General features: G+C 42.6%; 1 protein-coding gene across 2 annotated transcripts in view; it reads right to left on the minus strand.

Annotated features, from left to right (window-relative positions):
- LOC137415233 (E3 ubiquitin-protein ligase TRIM7-like) overlaps positions 1-20128 on the minus strand; it is a 404481-nt gene that overhangs the window by 364601 nt on the left and 19752 nt on the right. For both annotated transcript variants that reach the window (XM_078770203.1, XM_078770202.1), the window contains exons 2-7: positions 17436-17885; positions 12576-12671; positions 11263-11496; positions 9237-9259; positions 8645-8772; positions 5185-5238 (exon numbers count right to left, since the gene is read on the minus strand). In XM_078770203.1, the coding sequence (XP_078626329.1) occupies positions 5185-5238; positions 8645-8772; positions 9237-9259; positions 11263-11496; positions 12576-12671; positions 17436-17846 (946 nt within the window). In that variant the 5' untranslated portion in view covers positions 17847-17885. The remainder of the gene's footprint in view (positions 1-5184; positions 5239-8644; positions 8773-9236; positions 9260-11262; positions 11497-12575; positions 12672-17435; positions 17886-20128) is intronic.

The following is a 20128-nucleotide window of genomic DNA, read 5'->3' on the forward strand; positions in this document are numbered from 1 at the left end:
GCTGTGGGATGAACCCCTGACCAAACTCGGCGTATACCAGAGGGTATTGCATGGCGCTGCAAAATGCTGTGGTGGCCCTTTTGGTTCAGGGTGCCAGTCACTCTGTGCAAGTCGCTGACTCTGGATCGAGCAAAAGAAGCCCAGACCATCATGCTTCCTCCTCCATGTTTGACAGTTGGTGTGACACACTGAGGAACCATCCTTTCGCCCACTCGACGGCGTACAAAAACCCTGTGTGATGAACCAAAGATTTAAAGTTTTGATTTATCTGTCCATAAGACCTTCTTCCAGTCTTCAGTAGTCCACTGGCAGTGCCTCATGGCCCAGGCAAGCCTCTTTTTCTTATTTTGCCATCTTAGCAATGGCTTTCTTACTGCCACTTGACCTGTCAAACCTGCAGCTTGAAGTCTTCTCTTCACAGTTGAAACTGAGACTTGCTTTCTTCGACCAGTGTTAAGCTGTGCTTGAAGCTGTTGTCCTGTGAGCCACCTATCACACAAGCTGTTGACTCTCAGAAACTTGTCTTCTGATTCTGTTGTGGCTTTGGGTCTGCCAGACCTCTTCCTGGCAGAGTTTCTTCCAGTTTCCAATATACTACTCCCTGCAGTGCAATATTGTCCAAATAATGCTTCGGAGGGTGTAATAACAGTCTGTTTCAACACTGCTTTTATACAGACAGGGGGTTTGTAATCAAGTAATCAGCAGAGGTTGGGACACCTGTAGGAATTGTTTGCATAAACTTTCAAGGCTTAATTTACTTACATTGCTGCAGAGCAGCTGTAAGTTGTTAACCCATTATTTTGAAGAAGGCCTTTTTTTTACAATATAACTGTGCAATTTACATTATTTTCCCGTTTTTGCTTACATAAACTTTTTAAACCCTCGAGCAGTTTACGGTTTACCTTTGTACCATTTCAGGTTATTCACTGGATATTAAACTGCGTAAATTTCAATAAAAACTGGAAAAATTGAGGTGTTCTAAAACGTTTGACCGATAGTGTATCTTGACACTTTTGCTCCAAGATTGGGCACCAAACCATTGTGTTATTCCACATTGTAAAAAATAACAGAAACAAGCGAATTAAAAAAGCCCACAGAATCTTGTTTTTCACAGTCTGAGAGTCCTTTAGGTGCTTTTATGCAAACTCCAAGCGGGCTTTCATGTGTCTTTCACTGAGGAGAGGCTTCCGTCTGGCCACTCTGCCATAAAGCAGTGATGGTTGTCCTTCTGGAAGTTTCTCCCATCTCCACACAGGATCTCTGGAGCTCAGCCAAAGTGATCATCGGGTTCTTGGTCACCTCTCTGACCAAGGCCATTCTCCCTCAATTGCTCAGTTTGGCCAGGCGGCCAGCTCTAGGAAGAGTCCTGGTTGTTCCAATTATTATTATTATTATTTTTTTTTTTGGTATACGGAATCGAGGCTCGTGAAAGAGCTAACATTTACTTCACAAACAAATCATACAGACAAACAAAATATATAAAAAGAGGGAGCAGAAGACAAGATGGGGAGAGAAGGGGAAGCACACAAACACAACATTTGAGAGCAGGGAGATGTGTGGAAGGGAGAGGGCTTGGGGGGAGGAGGCGTGGGAAGGGGGGGGGGGAGGGAGAAGTATAAAACACAAGGACACCAAGGTCTTCCAGGACAGAAGTTGGTATTTCAAAAAAGTGGAATTGGGGAGAAATTAGTGGGGGTAGAAAAGATCAAGGTTTTGGATGGGGGAAGATAAGAGATGGTGGTGAACAGCTGTTTTAAAGACCTGGAGGGTGGAGTGGGATTGAAGAGAGTGAGGGAGTTTGTTCCAGAGGTGGGAGAAAAGAGGAATGAAGGAGTGAAGGTGAGCAGAGAGTCTTGATTTTGGCAGTTTAACCATAAGAGGGTTGCAGGCAGATCTTGTGCGACCTGTAGGAATATTTGCGGGACAGAGCCCAGAGAGAGCTGGGGGAGCAAGGCCAGCGAGGAATCGGTAGAAGACGGAAAGACCACCAACCTGCCTGCGGTGAGTGAGTGAGAGGCCCTTGGAGTTAGCTTCATCGCGGGAGATTCCAATGATTCTGAATGCTTTGGTTTCAACAGCGTGAAGACGAGCTAGGTGTGAGGCAGGAGCACCAGCCCAGAGGGGGGAGCAGTATTCCATTGAGCTGCGGATGAAAGCCTTTGTATGTGGTGAGGAGCTCAGGTGTGCAAAGGAAGGACTTCGCACGACGGAGGATGCCCAGTCGGCGACTGGCTTTGGAGGCCAGATTTGAAATGTGGTTTTTCCAGGAAAGATCATGGCAGATAGTGAGACCCAAAAGCTTGAGTGACAGAACTTCTTGGAGAGGATTATTCAGAAAGTGGATGGGAGGGTTGTCCAGTCGGTCTTTTCAGAGTGACATCGTAAGAGTGTGAGATTTGTCAGGATTGAAAGACATGTTCCACTTGTTTGTCCAGTCTGTGATTTTGTCCAGGTCTGCAGAGAGTGAGGAGGCTGCAGACTGCCGATCTGAGGGATGAAGAATGGAGCGACAGAGAGTAGAGTCATCAGCAAAGAGATAGAGAGGATTTTCAAGAGAGTCAGAGAGATCATTGATGAAGACCAGAAAAAGCACAGGGCCCAGAACACTGCCTTGGGTAACTCCAGCCTGAACAGGAAGCGGAGATGAGAGAAACCCATTCAGGGCCACACGTTGACTACGACTTGAGAGGACGTCTGCCAGCCATGCGTGGAGATTTCCATGGATACCAAAAGAGGAGAGTTTGGTGAGCAGAGCGGGGTGCCAGACTGTATCGAAGGCACGTGATATGTCGAGGGAGACTGCTCTAATTTCCTGTTTGGCATTGAGGACCTCCATCCATTGTTGTGAAAGCAGAAGCTGCATGTCCAGAGTAGAGTGTCCAGGTCTGAAACCAAATTGATGATCAGAGATCAAGCCATTGGAGAAGAGGAAAGATTTCATATCTGAAGCAATGATGGATATTTTTTTTTTTTTTTTTTTTTTTTTTTTGTATACAAGATCGAGGCTCGTGAAAGAGCTAATAAGAAAGAGCTTTGTAGATTAAATAAGCAATGATAAGCAACTTCTTTCATTTAAGAATTATGGAGGCCACTGTGCTCTTGGGAACCTTCAGTGCAGCAGAAATTTATTTGTAGGCTTCCCCAGATCTGTGCCTCGACACAATCCTGTCTCTGAGCTGTGCAGACAGTTCCTCCGACCTCATGGCTTGGTTTTTGCTCTGATATGCATTGTCAGCTGTGAGACCTTATATAGATAGGTGTGTGCCTTGCCAAATCATGTCCAATCAATTGAATTTACCACAGGTGGACTCCAATCAAGGTGTAGAAACATCTCAAAGATGATCAAGAGAAATGGCACCTGAGCTAAATTTCAAGTGTCATAGCAAGGGGTCTGAATACTTATGTCAATGTGATATTTCAGGTTTTTCTTTTTAATAAATTTGCAAAACTTTCTAAAATCCTGTTTTCTCTTTGTCTTTATGGGGTATTGAGTGTAGATTGATGAGGGAAAAAATGAATTTAAACAATTTCAGCATAAGGCTGCAACATAACAAAATGTGAAAAAAGTGAAAGGGTCTGAATACTTTCTGAATGCACTGTAGTAAGCTCCGATGTAATTTCAGGGACTTCTTGCAACTTCAGTTGTCTTTCCTACTTTCTTTTTTTGTCAACTTCGAGTGACCAATCACAAATGTAGATAATTATATAATGTTGTTATTAGAGATGTCCTTGCAGTTTGTAAAAAGTTGATGATCATGTACTGAGAACTGATCAGGTACTGAGATCATGTACTGTTGATGATCATGTACTGTATTCAGGCTGCTACTTTGTAGAGTCTCCGTATGTGGCTCGACTACAAGAGTAATCAAGTAATGTTGTAACCAGTGGAGTGTTTGTCGAAGCTTGAAGCAATAATTGATTAAGTGTAAATGAGGCAGTGATGTAAGGATTGCCTGTTTACTGTGAATGGCCAAACAGATGTTGATCTTCACAAGCACATGATCAGATGAAAATGCATTCTTTGTTTGAAATTAGTTTTGGTGATGCATTATCTGTTTGAAATTTCTTCATATTTTGTCGTTGATGATTTTGTGGAAAATTTTTCAAAAGTGAACTTTCAAAAAACAAGATAGCTTTAACTATGTTGAACATATAAACCAAGTAAGAGAGAAAAGAAACAAGTGCATCAGAATGAATAAAAAAGGGAAACAAAATCAAAGGAAAGGGAACGAATTAAAGTCAAGAAAGTGGGAATATTGAAAGATCATGGAAAAAGAGAAAAACCAAAGAAGGACAATGAATTTCCTCGTTGAGCTCCTCACCACATAGAAGGCTTTCATCCGCAGCTCAATGGAATACTGTTCTCCCCTATGGGCCGGTGCTCCTGCCTCACACCTACCTCGGCTTCACGCTGTTGAAACCAAAGCTTTCAGAATTATTGGAATCTCCCGCGATGAAGCTATCTCTGAGGGCCTTTCACTCACTCACCGCAGGCAGGTAGGTGGTCTTTCTGTCTTCTACCGACTCCTCTCCGGCCTTGCACCCCCAGCTCTCTCTGTGCTCTGTCCCCCAAATATTCCTACAGGTCGCACAAGATCTGCCAGCAACCCTCTGATGGTTAAACTGCCGAAATCTCGGCTCTCTGCTCACCTTCACTCTTTCATTCCTCTTTTCTCCCGCCTCTGGAACAAACTCCCTCACTCCCTTCAATCCCACTCCTCCCTCCAGGTCTTTAAAACAGCTGTTCACCACCATCTCTTATCTTCCCCCATCCAAAACCTTGATCTTTTCTACCCCCGCTAATTCACCCCAGATCCACCTTGTTTGAAATTCCAACTTCTTTCCTAGAAGTCCTGGCAGTGTCCATATGTTTTATACCTCTCCCACCGCCCCCTTCCCACGCCTCCTCCCCCCGGGCCCTCGCCCTCTCTCAGATCTCTCGATGTCTCCATGTCTCTCGGTCCCTGCTCTCAAATGTTGTGTTTGTGTCCTTCCCCCTCTCTCCCCATCTTGTCTACCGCTCCCTATGTTATATGTTTTATGTGTCGGTTTGTCTTTCTGTGTGATTAATCTTCGCTCTTTCACGAGCCTCGATCTTGTATACAAAAAAAAAAAAAAAAAAAAAAAAATCATTCTTTTCAATCCGTTCACCCTCCATGTCCCATTGCCCTTCATTTCACTTACAAAGACTTCTCAAGCTGCTCTGGTCCAGCTCAGACATTTGGAGTTCCACTGGCTCTGTTGAAAGAAGGAAAGATAAAGCAACATCACAATCAATGTGGACACCCTGCTGTTTATTTATACAGTAAATATTTTTTGCTTTAAGGAACAATTTACAAACATGAACAGATTTGAACAATGTATGAATGCTGACGAGGCCTTTCCCGCATACGCTGTGTGTGCATTTTCAGGGACTTGCTTCTGCCCATCAGGGCACTTTTAACCTGCCGCTGCTAGGGAGAAGTGTGTAACTCAAATAGTCTTTTTAAACATGATTTTCAGCATTTAATCGAGTGGCAAATTATAGATGAATAACCACAATTGTTTTGCTCCTGGATGAAAATCAGACTCCTGGAAAAATAGGAAATACGAGAAATATCTGTGGATGAGACTGAGAGGTGTTTAGTTCCGTTCATTTCCTGTTAATGCAGGGTGACCCCAAAAAACCTCCCACATTTCAAAGGTAAATGAAAAAAAAAGGTTAAAGATAATCAAGATTTTATTTGTGCACATGAAACTTCATTCAATACAGTTTTTATTCATCATGTTTTAAAGATGACATTCTCCAAATGGTGGCCGTCATTGTCTATACACGCTTGGAGGCGATTTCTGAAGGCTGTCATGGCTCGACGGGTCATGTCGGGTGGAACAGCGGCTATCTCCTGCTGAATAGCAACCTTAAGGGCTTCAAGAGTTGGGGTCGATGAGTATACACTCGTGATTTAAGGTAGCCCTACAGAAAAAAATCACAAGGGGCGAGGTCAGGGGAACGGGCCGGCCACCCAACATCACCACGCAACGAGATCACCCGATCCGGAAACATTTCCCTCAGCACTTGCAATGATCTTCGAGCTGTGTGTGCCGTAGCTCCATCTTGCTGAAACCACACATCGAGTTCTTCAAGCTCAAGGTGTTCGAGTTGTGGCCTTAGAAAGTTTTCGAGCATATCAATGTAACGGTCAGAAGTTACGGTAACAGTTACACCACCCTCTTCAAAGAAATAAGGACCCACGATGCCAACATCGGCAACAGCGCACCACACAGTCACTCGATCGGAGTGCAACGGTCTTTCGTGTAGCAGGCGAGGGTTGTCTTCAGAGCAATAGCGAAAGTTTTATTTGTTTACAGAGACACTCAAATGAGAATGAGCTTCGTCACTACACAAGAGAACAGCATCTTCCGGAACACGTTGCAGAATGTTCTTGCATAACTTCCTGCGGCTTATCCAGTCTCTCGCATTGAGTTCTTGCACAACCGTCATGTTGTATGGGTGGAAGTGGAAGTCTTTGGGTAAGATTCTCCTTGCAGTTTCCCGGGATATCCCTACAGCTAAAGCATGCTTCCGCGCAGAACATCTCGGAGACTGCACAACAGATCGCCTCAATGCTTCAATATTCTCAGGCGTACGAGCGCTCCTAGGTCGACAAGGTGATTTTCTTTTTAAAGCTGAGCCTGTTGCCCTGAAATTCTCAACCCACTGCAAGATGGTTTTCCGATCTGGAACGTTTTGGTTCCGTGGAATACTGAAACGTCTTTGAAAGGCCCTCTGCACAGCGATCACGGAACGGTTGTTTGTGAAGAACGCTTTGACAGCGAACGCACGATGTGCTCCCGCCCACGCCATGTTGGCGACTGAGGAAGGTTGGGGTTGGGCTACCAACAGACCCTAGCCCCGCCCCTCTCGCCTCACTACTGCCAGTGCTACAGCCGTTCGAAATGTGGGAGGTTTTTTAGGGTCACCCTGTACATGTACAAGCAAGCTGTGAATACACACAACAACAACACACACACACACACACACACACACACACACACACACACACACACACACACACACACACACACACACACCACACACACACACACACAATTACATACGGATGCCTCACCTTCAAGCAATAAATGCAAAAATCAAGTATAATTTATCTTGCCCCGTCCCCCTGGAAACAGGAAAAAGGAAACAAAGAAAATATATTTATACCAGCCCTCACAGCTCCAAAATCTCGTTTGGTCTTTTCCTCTATGAAGCAGGTTCTAATCAAGGATTTGCCTGTACTTGGCTCCATTCAATGTTCCCTCTGTCCTTACAAGTCTCCCAGTCCCTGCCACTGAAAAGCATCCCCACAGCATGATGCTGCCACCACCGTATTTCACAGTGGGGATGGTGTCAGATGGGTGATGAGCTGTGCTCTGTTTCCGCCAGAAATAACACTTTGCATTCAGGCCCAAGAGTTCAATTGTCGTCTCATCAGACCACAGAATATGTTGCCTCACTTGCAGAGTCTTTCACGTATCTTTTTGCAAATTCCATGCTTGCTGTCATGTGCATTTTTCTCAGGAGTGGCTTTGTCTGGCTTCACAAATCCAGCCATAAAACCTAGATTTGTGAAGTGCTGCAGACTCTTATCCTTCCAGCAGGTTCTCCCATCTCAGCCAAGGAACTCTCGTTCTGTCACAGTGGTCATTGGGTTATTGTTCACCTTCCTTGACCAAGGTGCTTCTTGCCCGGTTGCTCAATTTGGTCGGACAGAACTTTCAACATTCTAGAAATTGCTTGATACCCCTCCTCAGATCTACACCTCCTCACAATTCTATCTCAGTTATACGGACAGTTCCTTGGACTTTATGGTAGTTTCTTCTCTGACATGCACTGTCAACTGCGGGACCTTGTATAGAAAGGTGTGTTTCTTTCTAATATCATTTCCAATCAATTGAGCTCCATTAGGTCTGTTTGAAACGTGCCATGTTTGTTTTTTAATTGAACATTTTTTTGTCAATGCACTAATTGTATTTTATAAATTTTTATCTTGTAAACAATCTTTGATTGAAAATTATGAATATGTATGCATGTGCAATTCAGCCATTCGCTGCCAGACATGCTTTCGACAAACCATTTTGATTGATTGATTGAATTTGCCATAGTGGATTCCAATTAAGTTGAACATCCATCTTGAGGATGATCAAAGGAAATTGGATGCACCTCAGCTCAATTTGGAGTATCATAGGAAAAGTATTGAATACTAGTTGGCTCAAGACATTTCAGCTTTTAATTTTTCATTATTTTGTAAAAGGAAATTCTAAAAAAAATTAATTCCACATTATGGGGTATTACGTGTAGATCAGTGACCAAAAAAATCTACATTTTATCCATTTTAAATTCAGGCCGTAACACAACAAAATGTGAAAAAGTCAAGGGATGTGAATACTTTCTGAAGGTACTGTACGGTATCCTTTAAGGTGCCCCAAACACCGCGAAAGTGCCCCCAACAGATTATGTCCTTTAGAAATTTGTGTCTGAGAGGAGGACAATGATCTTTGTGATTTATATACTTTTCCCTTTTCTATTATCCTTCCTGGTTCTCTCGCATCTCATGTTCCCCAAAGAATTATTCTCCTTACAAAATAGCACATTTTTGTCACTCACTCATTATATTCTTCAGAAAGTTCTCATGGAGTTCAATTAATGAGCCCAGATTCTTCTCCTCCTTGGAGAAGTCCAACACTGAGGGTTGTGCCATCTTCAGAGATTGAAAATGTGACACCGACTCGAGCCTTGGCATGAAAAAGAAAAAACTTCAGGAGGTCAGGGGGTCATTGGAGGAGAAAAAGGTTTGTAAAATGATATTATAAAAGCCTCAAATATGCAAGATATCGATAAAAGTGTGGTTGAAATAGAATGATAGATGGAATTTATATTTGCGCCAATCTTTCGATGAGAATCTATAATTCAGCGAATATATGAAAAGGAGAATGGGTAAAACGAATGGACTTGATAAACTTTTATTTTCTTCATGTTCTCTCATATAATATGGATTCAGGTTACATTATATAACAATAATCATCAAATGAGAACGAGTTGCGACATTTTTGGGAATTACATATTTTTGGAAGAAGTAGAAAATAAAATATATGTGGAGATGAATGAAAATGGATGATGGTTCTGAAGAAGGAACAGAGATAGGGAAAAAAGCATGATGATGTGTCAAACAATGTGATGGACACCATCACAGACTTACCTTTGTATTACATCCTTATAACCCTGAAAAGGAAGAAAACAGTGAATTACCTCACGACTTCTTCGTTAATGAATGCCCTCTTCATAAATGTAAATAATGCACACTGTTGAATTTGCAAATTTAAGCGTGAAATTAGTTTTCATTTTACAGGCTGTATAATGTACCCCCTTGAAGATAACAACACAACAAGTACAGATACATTCAAAGTACACCGCCCCCATGCCAAATAAATATATATCCTCCAGCGCGGCATTGCCGGGGCACCTCCGGCGCATGGCAATACCGCCGGGCAGCTCAGAGAGACTATATTGGGAGGGAGAGGTGTACAATAACTGATTGATTAATTGCATAACTAAAATCAATAAAGGGTATTCATACAATATTATCTTAATCAATTGGCTAATAGCATAAGTAATCCACCAGTGCTTGATCCGAAGCTGTAAAGTTTTAAAAATCAATTCAAAAAGTCATTCAATCAATAAGTCATGATTAATCATTAAATCAAAAATATCCTTTTTAGCCACATCACTTGGTCACTGTCGTGTCAAAATATCAGCTTGTGAGCTCAAAAGGTGCAAAGATGAGAAAGCAAATATATAAATGATTAATAATGAAAATAAATAAACAATAATCATAAAATAATTAAATAATTAATCAATTGGCTAATAGAATACCTAAACCACCACCGTTTTATCCGAATGTATATCTTAAAAAAAAAAAGAAGTAATCAAGTCATTAATCGGACAAATTAAATAATTAATCGATGAATTGCTTAATAAATCAAAAATATCCTTTGTAGTCCATCACTTGGTCACTGTCGTGCCCAAATTTCAGCTTCCTAGCTCAAAGGACCTCAGAGATATCGCTCGGACAACCAAGAAAACAAAGCAAAAAAGCAAGAAACCGGAGTGAAAACCGATGTCTCCCTTAAAGTGTGCGCCATTGCCGGGCACCGAAGGGGGCCCGGCAATGATGTCATGCAGCACCAGGAGATGGCATAGGAAAGGAGTGGTGTACAACACAGAAATATCTAATTAACCTGCGCTCGCGAAGTGAAAAGTGGGGTTAAGCATTCAGGTGCGTACGTGTGCCATATGTGTGCCATGTGCCGTACGTGTGCCATGTCTGCATTTAAAAATTCATTTTCTTGGCAACTGTTGGTCCGATTGACGTGAACTTTTACCTGTAGGAGCGCCTCTGCCTGTTGATTTTTTTGCTGTTAATTATGACGTCATAGGTCACGTGGCATGGACGCCACCTTGGAAAAAAGTTGCACCTCTATATCTCCGAAAACACTCCATGGAAAAAATTTGAAATATGGCTCATTGTCAAGTACTCCCCATGGGGAATAATATATGTTAATGATGATATCATCGGTGCTTTCATTATGACGCCTTCATCCATGAAGGGCGACGACCAAAGGAAGACTAGCTCGCACTGACGTGGCAGAACAGGCGTCATCGTAATTCAACTTTCGTGTTTGTGAATATTTGTTGTGGTTACTCTTACAATCACGAAAAGAAAACTTAACCCACACCTTCATGAACATGTAAATCTTCCCCACCCCCAATCAATAAATCTTCCCTCAACACTTACCTTTCAAATTCTTATTAATGCTTCTTTCTTGGTCTTCCCTCACACCAGCAGCCCTATATAAGCGTTATACGTGTAACTTACTGTTCTTGCAATCTCCAATAGCGTGACAACTTTCAGCAATCACTGCTGTGGTAAATGTGGAACAATAATCCCGAAACAAGAGTGATAAATGAACCTTCCAGGGTCTGTGTGAAGGACAACATCTCCACATCTGATGGTATATTCATGTTGTGTTATTATCCTTCCTAAAGTACAATGTACCATTAATTCACTCTCCGAGCAATACCCCAAGTCCGAGCGTTCAATAGGGTCTCATGTCCTGCAGGTTTATGATTAGTCAATTTTTTTCTCTTCTAAAAAAAAATTTAATTCAATAAATATTGACAATTAAACATTACCACTTTTGTAAAAGGTGAAGAAGAATGCCTACCTGTAAAAAAGAAATAGTCTCAAGATCCTGGAGTGCTGCTTTCAATGTGGAATTTGTTTCATGGAGAGAGTTCAACTGCTCCTTCACCTTGTCCATCTGCTTCTGAAGGAGAAAAATCTTCTCATTTTGCCTTTTGATCACGCTACTCTTCATCAGATCCACGGAATTATCCACATATTGGTACAGCGCCAATCGCTTTTCCTCCATCCTGTCCACACTCCCTTTGCCTGAATCCTGGAATAAATCAACCATTGTGTGATTAGAGTTAAAAGTCAAGAATAAAGCATCAGAAAGAAGGTTAAAACTAAAGAGAACGAAGAATTACGACTGAAGAAGGATTAGGACATATTGCATGAGTGCGTTTAGAAGGACATAATGTATTGGACAGGACACTTATCCACAACACTTATTGGGGTGAGTTGATGGGTTGATGGAAAATTTCAACATTTACCCAACCGAGATGAGGGAGATTTTAACTAGTTCGCATTTAATGGACAGAATTTGGCAGAAAAGGTATAAATCTTTAAAAGTGAAAGAAATAAAATAAAATTTCAGATTTCCTGATCACAAAAAAACACCAACACGTGTTCAGATATGGACAGAGTTTGTTTCCACGGAATTGCGCAGAGGTGGGCAGTAATATTACAGGATACCTGCCCACCTCCACTCTTTTCTCTGGCTTGTGAAAAAATCTTCATGAAAAAGTTCAATCCCGCTCTACCCTCCACGGCGAGATGTTGGCATCCCACTACCCTCACCCGTCATCCTGAACCATCCAAACCTGCAATATTTTACCACTTTCACTATTTCACCACTTTTCACCACCACTCCCCACTTCCCTAAACCAATCGTCTTGCAGGTTAATGCGTTCTTCACATCTTGTTATTTTTCTTTTTTGCCCATTAATTAATTCCCTAACCTTTTCATGTTCCACCTTTTGCCCCACTGCCCCACCGTCAATACATTTCCTTTTTTCACTCTGTTTATTGCTCTTCCATGAGCTGACTTTTGTATGCAAAAAAGCATTTAAACAATAACTTGAAAGCATTTTAAGGAAACAACTTTCAAAAAAAAAGTCTGGTCAGTTGGATTTAGAAATAAATCTGACATTAATGGTCATGGATTGAAATTGTTTTGGGTCAGGTGGTTGGTGGCTAGTGTGTGTAGATGACCAGAGGTGGCCTGAGATGGCTGAGATGTAAGTAAGATTGTGCAGTTTGATCTGTGGTGATGTCACCCATTGCAGAACAAATATTTTTTCCAGATGCTAATTCTCTTTCCTTCAATCACGTCCATTCCTTGGTACTTCATACCCGTGTTTGTTCAACCTCCCGCTTCAGCTGATGGAGTTGGGATTCAAGGTGCTGCTTTGCCTTGGATAGTTCAGGACACTTTGCAGTCAAAACGCCCTGCACAGAATAAATAAGTCCAGGTAAAGGGAATTGTTCATCTGTATGTGGAAACGATAAGGCACAAACTGCACAAAATGATTTTAAAATGTATTTGCAAAAAAGTGGAGACTAGACATTTATAGATTCCAAATTAAATATCAACTCTTCTTTATTTATACAACTGCATGAGAAGGGAGCTCATCAACATTATTTATCATGGTGAATAATTGATAGTTAAAGGAAGCAGAGGTGGACTATAAAGGGGCGCCCTACATCTGGCAAATAAAATACATTTACTTCTTCATGCAGCTGAATGAATGAAATTGGCGCCATTTATATGAACTTTTCACGAGCATTACTTGGTTCCTCCTCAGAACATAAGGGTAGACCAGCATGCACATGAGATTTTTTGAATGTCCCTTCTTTTCTATACTTTGGCATTTTCTACAAGCTATAAAATGTCACTTCTTTTCTATACTTTGCCACATGGCACATGCCATATAAAGAGGCCTTTTCCATACCCCTGGCATTTTCCCCAAGAATTACTACCAGAGTCTAAAAATGGATAAGTCCAACATTTTGTGGATCGCCCCCATGGCCCCAGCAAAAATAGGACCACGGGTTCTGAAGCTCACCTGGATCAGGAGCAACAGTTACTCAAACCCCCCACAGACCATGATATTTTTTAATGCGGTGAACAAACTATTGTACATCATGAGTGATGATGGTTGTGATCAAATTTCATTGAAATTGTGTGTGTAGTTTCAGAGAAGAGAGCGAATTCGTATTTGGGGGGTTGGGGGGCGGTCAACCCTCACAACCCTCACAACCCCCTCCCCTGGAAACCCCCTTCATGTGCTCAGATTTTTATTCAGTCAATACACCTTCATTAGGCATCAGATATGAAGTTTGTGGCCAAGTTTCATCAACATTGTATGTGTAGTTTCAGAAAAGAGAGGAAATACCAATTTTGGGTGGGGCCCCACAGACCACCTCAGACCTTGAGTTTTTATGCCATGAACAAACATTGGTACATCACGGGTGATGAAGGTTGTGGGCATGTTTCATCAAAACCGTGTGTGCAGTTTCGGTAAGCGAACTTCCATTGCGAGCAAAATCATGTCAACCATTATCGATATATAGATGGAAAGTCTTTCGTCTTTTCAAAGAACCTAATCATGGACCATCATTTTGGATTCTGTGTCATTCAACTTTGAAAATGATTTTGCTTCGCCATTACAAATGGTAAGAAGGCTTGAATCTGAAACAAATCGTCAAGATACATGTCGATATAACACGGCTTGGACATATTTTAGATAATCAATACGAAGTAGCATCCTGTTCGACTTGTCAAGCTCACTAACTGCTGCATACAAGAAAGCCATTATACCTGGCTTCTTTGCTTCCAGCACTTGCACAAATGACCCCACATGATATAGTACAGTACTGTATCCTGTAGACAGGCAGATATAGCAGCTGCATCACTGTCTCACGATCTGGAATTGTTTGACAAACAAAATGGATCACACCTTGCATACCTGGCAAATCTCTCAGTCTCACACCAGTAGGACCATTACATAAACCCCCATATTTCCATGTTCAACCACTGAGTGTCCAAGAGATTCAGTGTCTAACTGACATCTCTTCGGTTGAACATGTTACAAAGTTGGTTTGCAAAAGCAACCACAGATCGGGAATCCTCCATCGTGTAAAGTGTTAAGTCATTCCTTGATGGATGTGAGCAGTGAGTCTGGATTTTGCGAGTTTCACAAGAAGTGAGTTCGTGGCAGAACCCTATGGGGGGTTGAAGGGTGAGGAGACAGAACATTGAAAGGGGAGAGGGTGAAAGGCTAGCAAGGACACAGGAGAAGATAGAGAGCCAACCAAGCTGTCAGCGATGCAGGAGTAACAGGCCCAGGGATGCCGCATTGCTGAAGGAGATTGCACTGCTTTTGTTTATTTAACATGTTTATCCAATTAACATGTTTATCCATGGATTCAAGTTGAAAAGGTGTGAAATAGGAACATGAGCCCAGAAGGAAAGCAATACTCCATTGGGCTGCAGCTGCAAACCTCGTGGGTTGTTAAAAATTATAATTTGTCTTTGCATGATGGAGAATTCCCAATGAGGCAATGGCTTTCCAAGCCAACTCAGATATTTAGTTGGTCCAGGAGGGATTGTGGCTAATGGAGATGTTAACACGTTTGAAGACCTGAATTGCAAGTGTTGCTTAAATGGAATGGATTGAATGTTTTTCCAGTTTGTCGTTTTAAAGAGACAAAGTGAGACGCCAGGGTTTACAATTCCAAGGCTGCTCAAGCTTCTCCTTTGTTCACACATGTTCAGAGAGGGAAGAAGCTGATGCCTGCCTGTCTGGAGGATGAGTGGTGCTGCAGCAGAGGGTGGAGTTATAAGCAAAATTTTAACCTGAGACTGGTTTGGGGCCACAGATTTTCAAATGGGAGAGGATACCATTGAGACTCAGGCATGACTATGAAAGTGGAGGAGAGGAAGACACAATACCAGATTTGGATAAATGCTTGAGCCATGTCCAGGAGATACAGAATTGATCTCTTTTCTAAAATTCAGAGCCTCAATCCATTGTTGGAAGAGCAGGAGATGGAGGTCCAGGGAGGTTTAATGGGGTAGAAACCAAACTGATGGTTTGAGATCAGGCCATGAGAGAAAAGGAAGGTTTTGATTTTTTTTTTTTTTTTTTGGTATACTGAATCGAGGCTCGTGAAAGAGCTAACATTTACTTCACAAACAAATCAACCAGACAAACAAAATATATAAAAAGAGGGAGCGGAAAACAAGATGGGGAGAGAAGGGGAAGCACACAAACACAACATTTGAGAGCATGGAGATGTGTGGAAGGGAGAGGGCTTGGGGGGAGGAGGCGTGGGAAGGGGGGGGGGGAGGGAGAAGAATAAAACACAAGGACACCAAGGACTTCCAGGACAGAAGTTGGTATTTCAAAAAAGTGGAATTGGGGTGAAATTAGCGGGGGTAGAAAAGATCAAGGTTTTGGATGGGGTAAGATAAGAGATGGTGGTGAACAGCTGTTTTAAAGACCTGGAGGGAGGAGTGGGATTGAAGAGAGTGAGGGAGTTTGTTCCAGAGGCGGGAGAAAAGAGGAATGAAGGAGTGAAGGTGAGCAGAGAGTCTTGATTTTGGCAGTTTAACCATAAGATGGTTGCAGGCAGATGTTGTGCGACCTGTATGAATATTTGCGGGACAGAGCACAGAGAGAGCTGGGGGGGCAAGGCCAGAGAGGAGTCGGTAGAAGACGGAAAGACCACCAACCTGCCTGCGGTGAGTGAGTGAAAGGCCCTTGGAGTTAGCTTCATTGCGGGAGATTCCAATGATTCTGATTATGTTGGATTGTTAAGGCCCTTTCTGTCAATGTAAAAACCTGTCTGTGCTCATTTGTAGACTAGTGTCCTTGTCAATATCAGTGCACATTTCAAACAACCATTTTGTTTGTGGAGAACAATTCAACTTTGGTTTCCAGTTACATCATAGTTTGTTAAAGGAGTTTCCATGATTAATATGCTGGTCCTCTTTGAACAGAATAAAAAAATGAGATCATTAAAAAAAACTCAAAATAATTTGTTGCTTCATCCTTTCGAGCAGTCGAGTAATTTTTTAAAGTCTGATTGTCGTGTCATCATAAATATTATTGAAGATCTTTGAAACCATGAGAAGACGACCATTGGCCGAGACTCAGTATGAATGTGAACATTGTGATGCAAACAAGTAAAAGCTCAAGAAAATTAACACCAGTGATGGATAATACCAGGTCCTGAACATTACCTCTTGGTAATTGCTGTAACTGGAAGTATTTTTAAAATCATTTTATATGAAGTTTAACAACAGCCTGGTGTTGGCTTAGCAGTTCGGGTGCCGGCTTGGGATCCTGGGATCCTGGGTTTGAATCCCGGTCGATCGCTGAATTAACACTAGGGGGGCTGACACAGCCTGTCATTGTACTGAGGTCGTCAAATTGAGTAACAGTTTACTAGTAATTTCCTGTGTGTCTCAAGAGGCGACGAACAGGGTTGGCGGCAGGAAGGGCATCCGGCCATAAAATATTGCTGAACAATGGGGACCACGGTGCCCGAAAAAGGCCAAGCCCTGCTCTGCGGGGTAAAAATGGCCTCTAAAGGTGGTGCCATATGAAGTTTAACAATAACAGGTTGTTTTGTGTGGTTTTCATGAATATACCTGGTATGGTAAAGTGGTCTAAACCTGGATCTTTTATGAACACATACTTCCCTTTATTCAACATCTCAAAATGCTGTTCACACACATTATTCTTGAGCATCGCTTGACATTTCATGTCCAAGCTTTTTCAGAGATTTGGATCTATATCCTTAGGCCCAGGGCCATGAACAATCTCAGCACAAAATTGTTAATTTGGTGAGCTCTCAAGCCTACCTTTTTACCTGGAAAATCAATAACCACCTTTTCTGTCAGTTGTTCAATTTAAAAGACTTGTTTTTGATACTTCGCTCATTCTACAACCAATTGATCGACAGCAGGGTCGGGGAAAGTATCATAAGAAGGTAGTCTTTCTATAAAATAACCTCCACTTGTGAGGAATGTCCTGAGTTCTGGGAAATTTTCATGATTACAGAACTTGCAATTTATCAATATCTCATATCTTTTCACACTTTGTTCTTTCAACTTCCTTTGAGAATGGATTTTATATTCTTGGAGTTAAATTCAAATGGATAAAATTTACATGAAATAAAAACCATTTTCATTTATTTACTTGCCTTGAGTTCATCATGAACAATCTCCAGAGGAACAACTTTATGGTTCGAATGTTGTCCAACCAGGCACATCACACACATCAAGCTTTCATCATCCTTGCAGTAGAGTAGTATTGGCTTGCCATGCTCGGTGCATCTTCGCTTCTCCACGTTTACTCCTGGCACCAACTTCATCTGCTCTACCAATTTGGCAAGGGCCACATTCTTTTGACATTTTGGTTTTATCGGAAATACCTCACGGCAGTTCGGACAATCACAGACTGTGGCCTCTTCCCTGCATTCCCAGTGTTGCTCGATGCAGACTTTACAAAATGAGTGGCCACACGGCAGAGTAATTGGTTCCTCGTACAGTTCAAGGCACACAGCGCATTGAAGTTCATCTGCACAAACTCCAGTCATCGAAGAAAACGCCATTTTCTTGTATCAGAGAAGGAAGTGGCGCAGAGTTGAAACCTGTAGATCGAGAGGGGTAGTCATAAAAACAAAAGTTTAGAGGTAAGAAAACATCAGGTAAATTACTATGGAGCACAACTACCTCAGAAACAAGTGTACGTAGAACACGATACCCCACTCAGTGTTAAAGTCTATACAGGAATGCCTTGTCGTTCACGAGGTGGTGAAAATCCCCGTGAACCGCAAATTTAGGAGGTAATGGGGAAAATATGGTTTGGGATTCAACTATAAAATTGTCCACACTGTACCATTAATTAACATGCTTGTGCATTGTTTTTGTGCTGTTTGGATTCAAAAGAAAGTATTATTTTCCTGTATTAAGAACAAAAAAAAAAAAGTATTTTCCTGAGTTATTATTATTATTCTTTCTAGAATATAAGACACGTCGCTTCTCTGACGGAAATACCAATCTTTGCTGAAATGGCGAATCTATGGGGGAAGAAAAAAACCCAAAAGATTCCTGGGAGATAGGTTAGTGGGGCAACTTAGCATAACAATTGTGCATTTTGTGAGGAAAGCACCAAATTTGGCACACTAGTAGACTTTCCTATTATGAACAGATTTGGATATTGGGCCACCTCAAATTCAGCCCCTGATGGCTGTGGCAGCCATTTTCCAAAATGACACCTTCAGCTTGTTCCGAAGAATTGCATCATCAATTGGCTTGGTCCTTTCCACCAGGCATTCTCTGGTGAAAGCCTGGAACTGCTCTTGGCCAATCTTCTTCACATTCCTGACGGTCTCAACTGCAGCAGGACCTGCAATTTCCTTTGTGTCAAGGACAACCAGATCCATGCTCTCTTCCTCAAACAAGTTGCCTTATATCCCAATATCTATGACGCTGACAAGGGCGCAGACATCCTTGGCGAAAGAGGTCTGCACACTTGGTGTCTGGTCGTGATGACGTGTGTCCTCTCGCCTCCCCCAGTGTTGATGGCCATCTTGGAACTCTTCTATGGCCCTGGCAACTTCTGGCCTGGCAATCATCCAACGCCGCAGGGCACTTGGGTTGTCAGTGAGGCCGACTGCTCCACCATCTCCTTTGATGCAGGCGTTATTCTGTTCATGCGCCTGGTCGATTGGGATCGAAGAGAACACCTTCTTCGTCTTCTGTACAGTGAAGTTGCCAGCCGTGAATTCTCTGGCTACATCTGGGTGCTTCATTGGGAGTGCAACCATGTCCCTCAGGTGAACAGGGACCCCACCTGGCATAGTGTGTGTGGTCTAAGGCATGGAACCATGGGACCAGTTCCGTCAGGGCATCAAGGTACATCGTGAATGAAGCCTGCCGCAGAGAACGCACGTAGACCAGTACCAACATCTCTAGTTCCAGCACAGTTGCCCAGTACTGAAAGTTGGGAATGTCTTCTCCTCTCTGGTGACACCAGTCTTCGAACTCAGGCAGGTCTTCTGCATCATCAGCATATGTCATACAGTGGCGTTCATACGCACGGTGTTGCAGGATGTGCAGTGCCGCTGCAGTGATTTGATGAGCTCTTCTTGTGCGGGTGACGTGGGCAGCTCGCAGGAAGGAGTCGGCAGTTCCTGGCGTTGCAATCTCAGCTTGCAAATCTGCAAAATCTGCAAACCTTGCAAAAATCAAATCTCTGAATCTGAGATGGCCCAATATCCAGATCTTTTCATAATATGATAGTCTACTAGTGTGCCAAATTTGGTGCTTTCCTCACAAAATGCACAATTGTTATGCTATATTTAGCTTAGCTGCCGGACTAGGTTACGTGTTTGCATTTGCAGTTTTGACACGTGTGTCCATGTACCCATAAAAGAAAAAGTTTTTTCCCGGGAGTTACCCAAATCCAACGTAGTTTGATTTATTGAAATCCGTTAATCCATTCTCAAGTTATAACACGACAAACAAACAAACAAGACAGACGGCTCCTTTTGTAATACAGATTTCGCGAGGAGGCTGAGGCTGCTGATTGCATCATTGCTGGGAGCGTGGCTGTGCCCCTGATGAATTGCTCTGATTCCAGGAAGCTGGAACTCATTTTGCAGACCTCAGAATGATGACAGGCCGAGGCAACACCCCCCCCCCCAATCCACCCCTCCCACCCCCTCCCCAATCCACCCCTCCCACCCCGCCCCACCCCGCCAATCCACCCCTCCCCCCTAATCCACCCCTCCCACCCCACCCCACCCCCACCCCTCCCATGTCATGGCCGCACCAGGAGAGCCATTTTTGTGAAATCGAACATCGATTAGTATCGATGACAAAACAGACA

This window comes from Myxine glutinosa, chromosome 1 (assembly GCF_964187855.1).
Source record: "Myxine glutinosa chromosome 1, kmMyxGlut1.1, whole genome shotgun sequence".
In the NCBI taxonomy this organism is placed as follows: Eukaryota; Metazoa; Chordata; class Myxini; order Myxiniformes; family Myxinidae; genus Myxine; species Myxine glutinosa.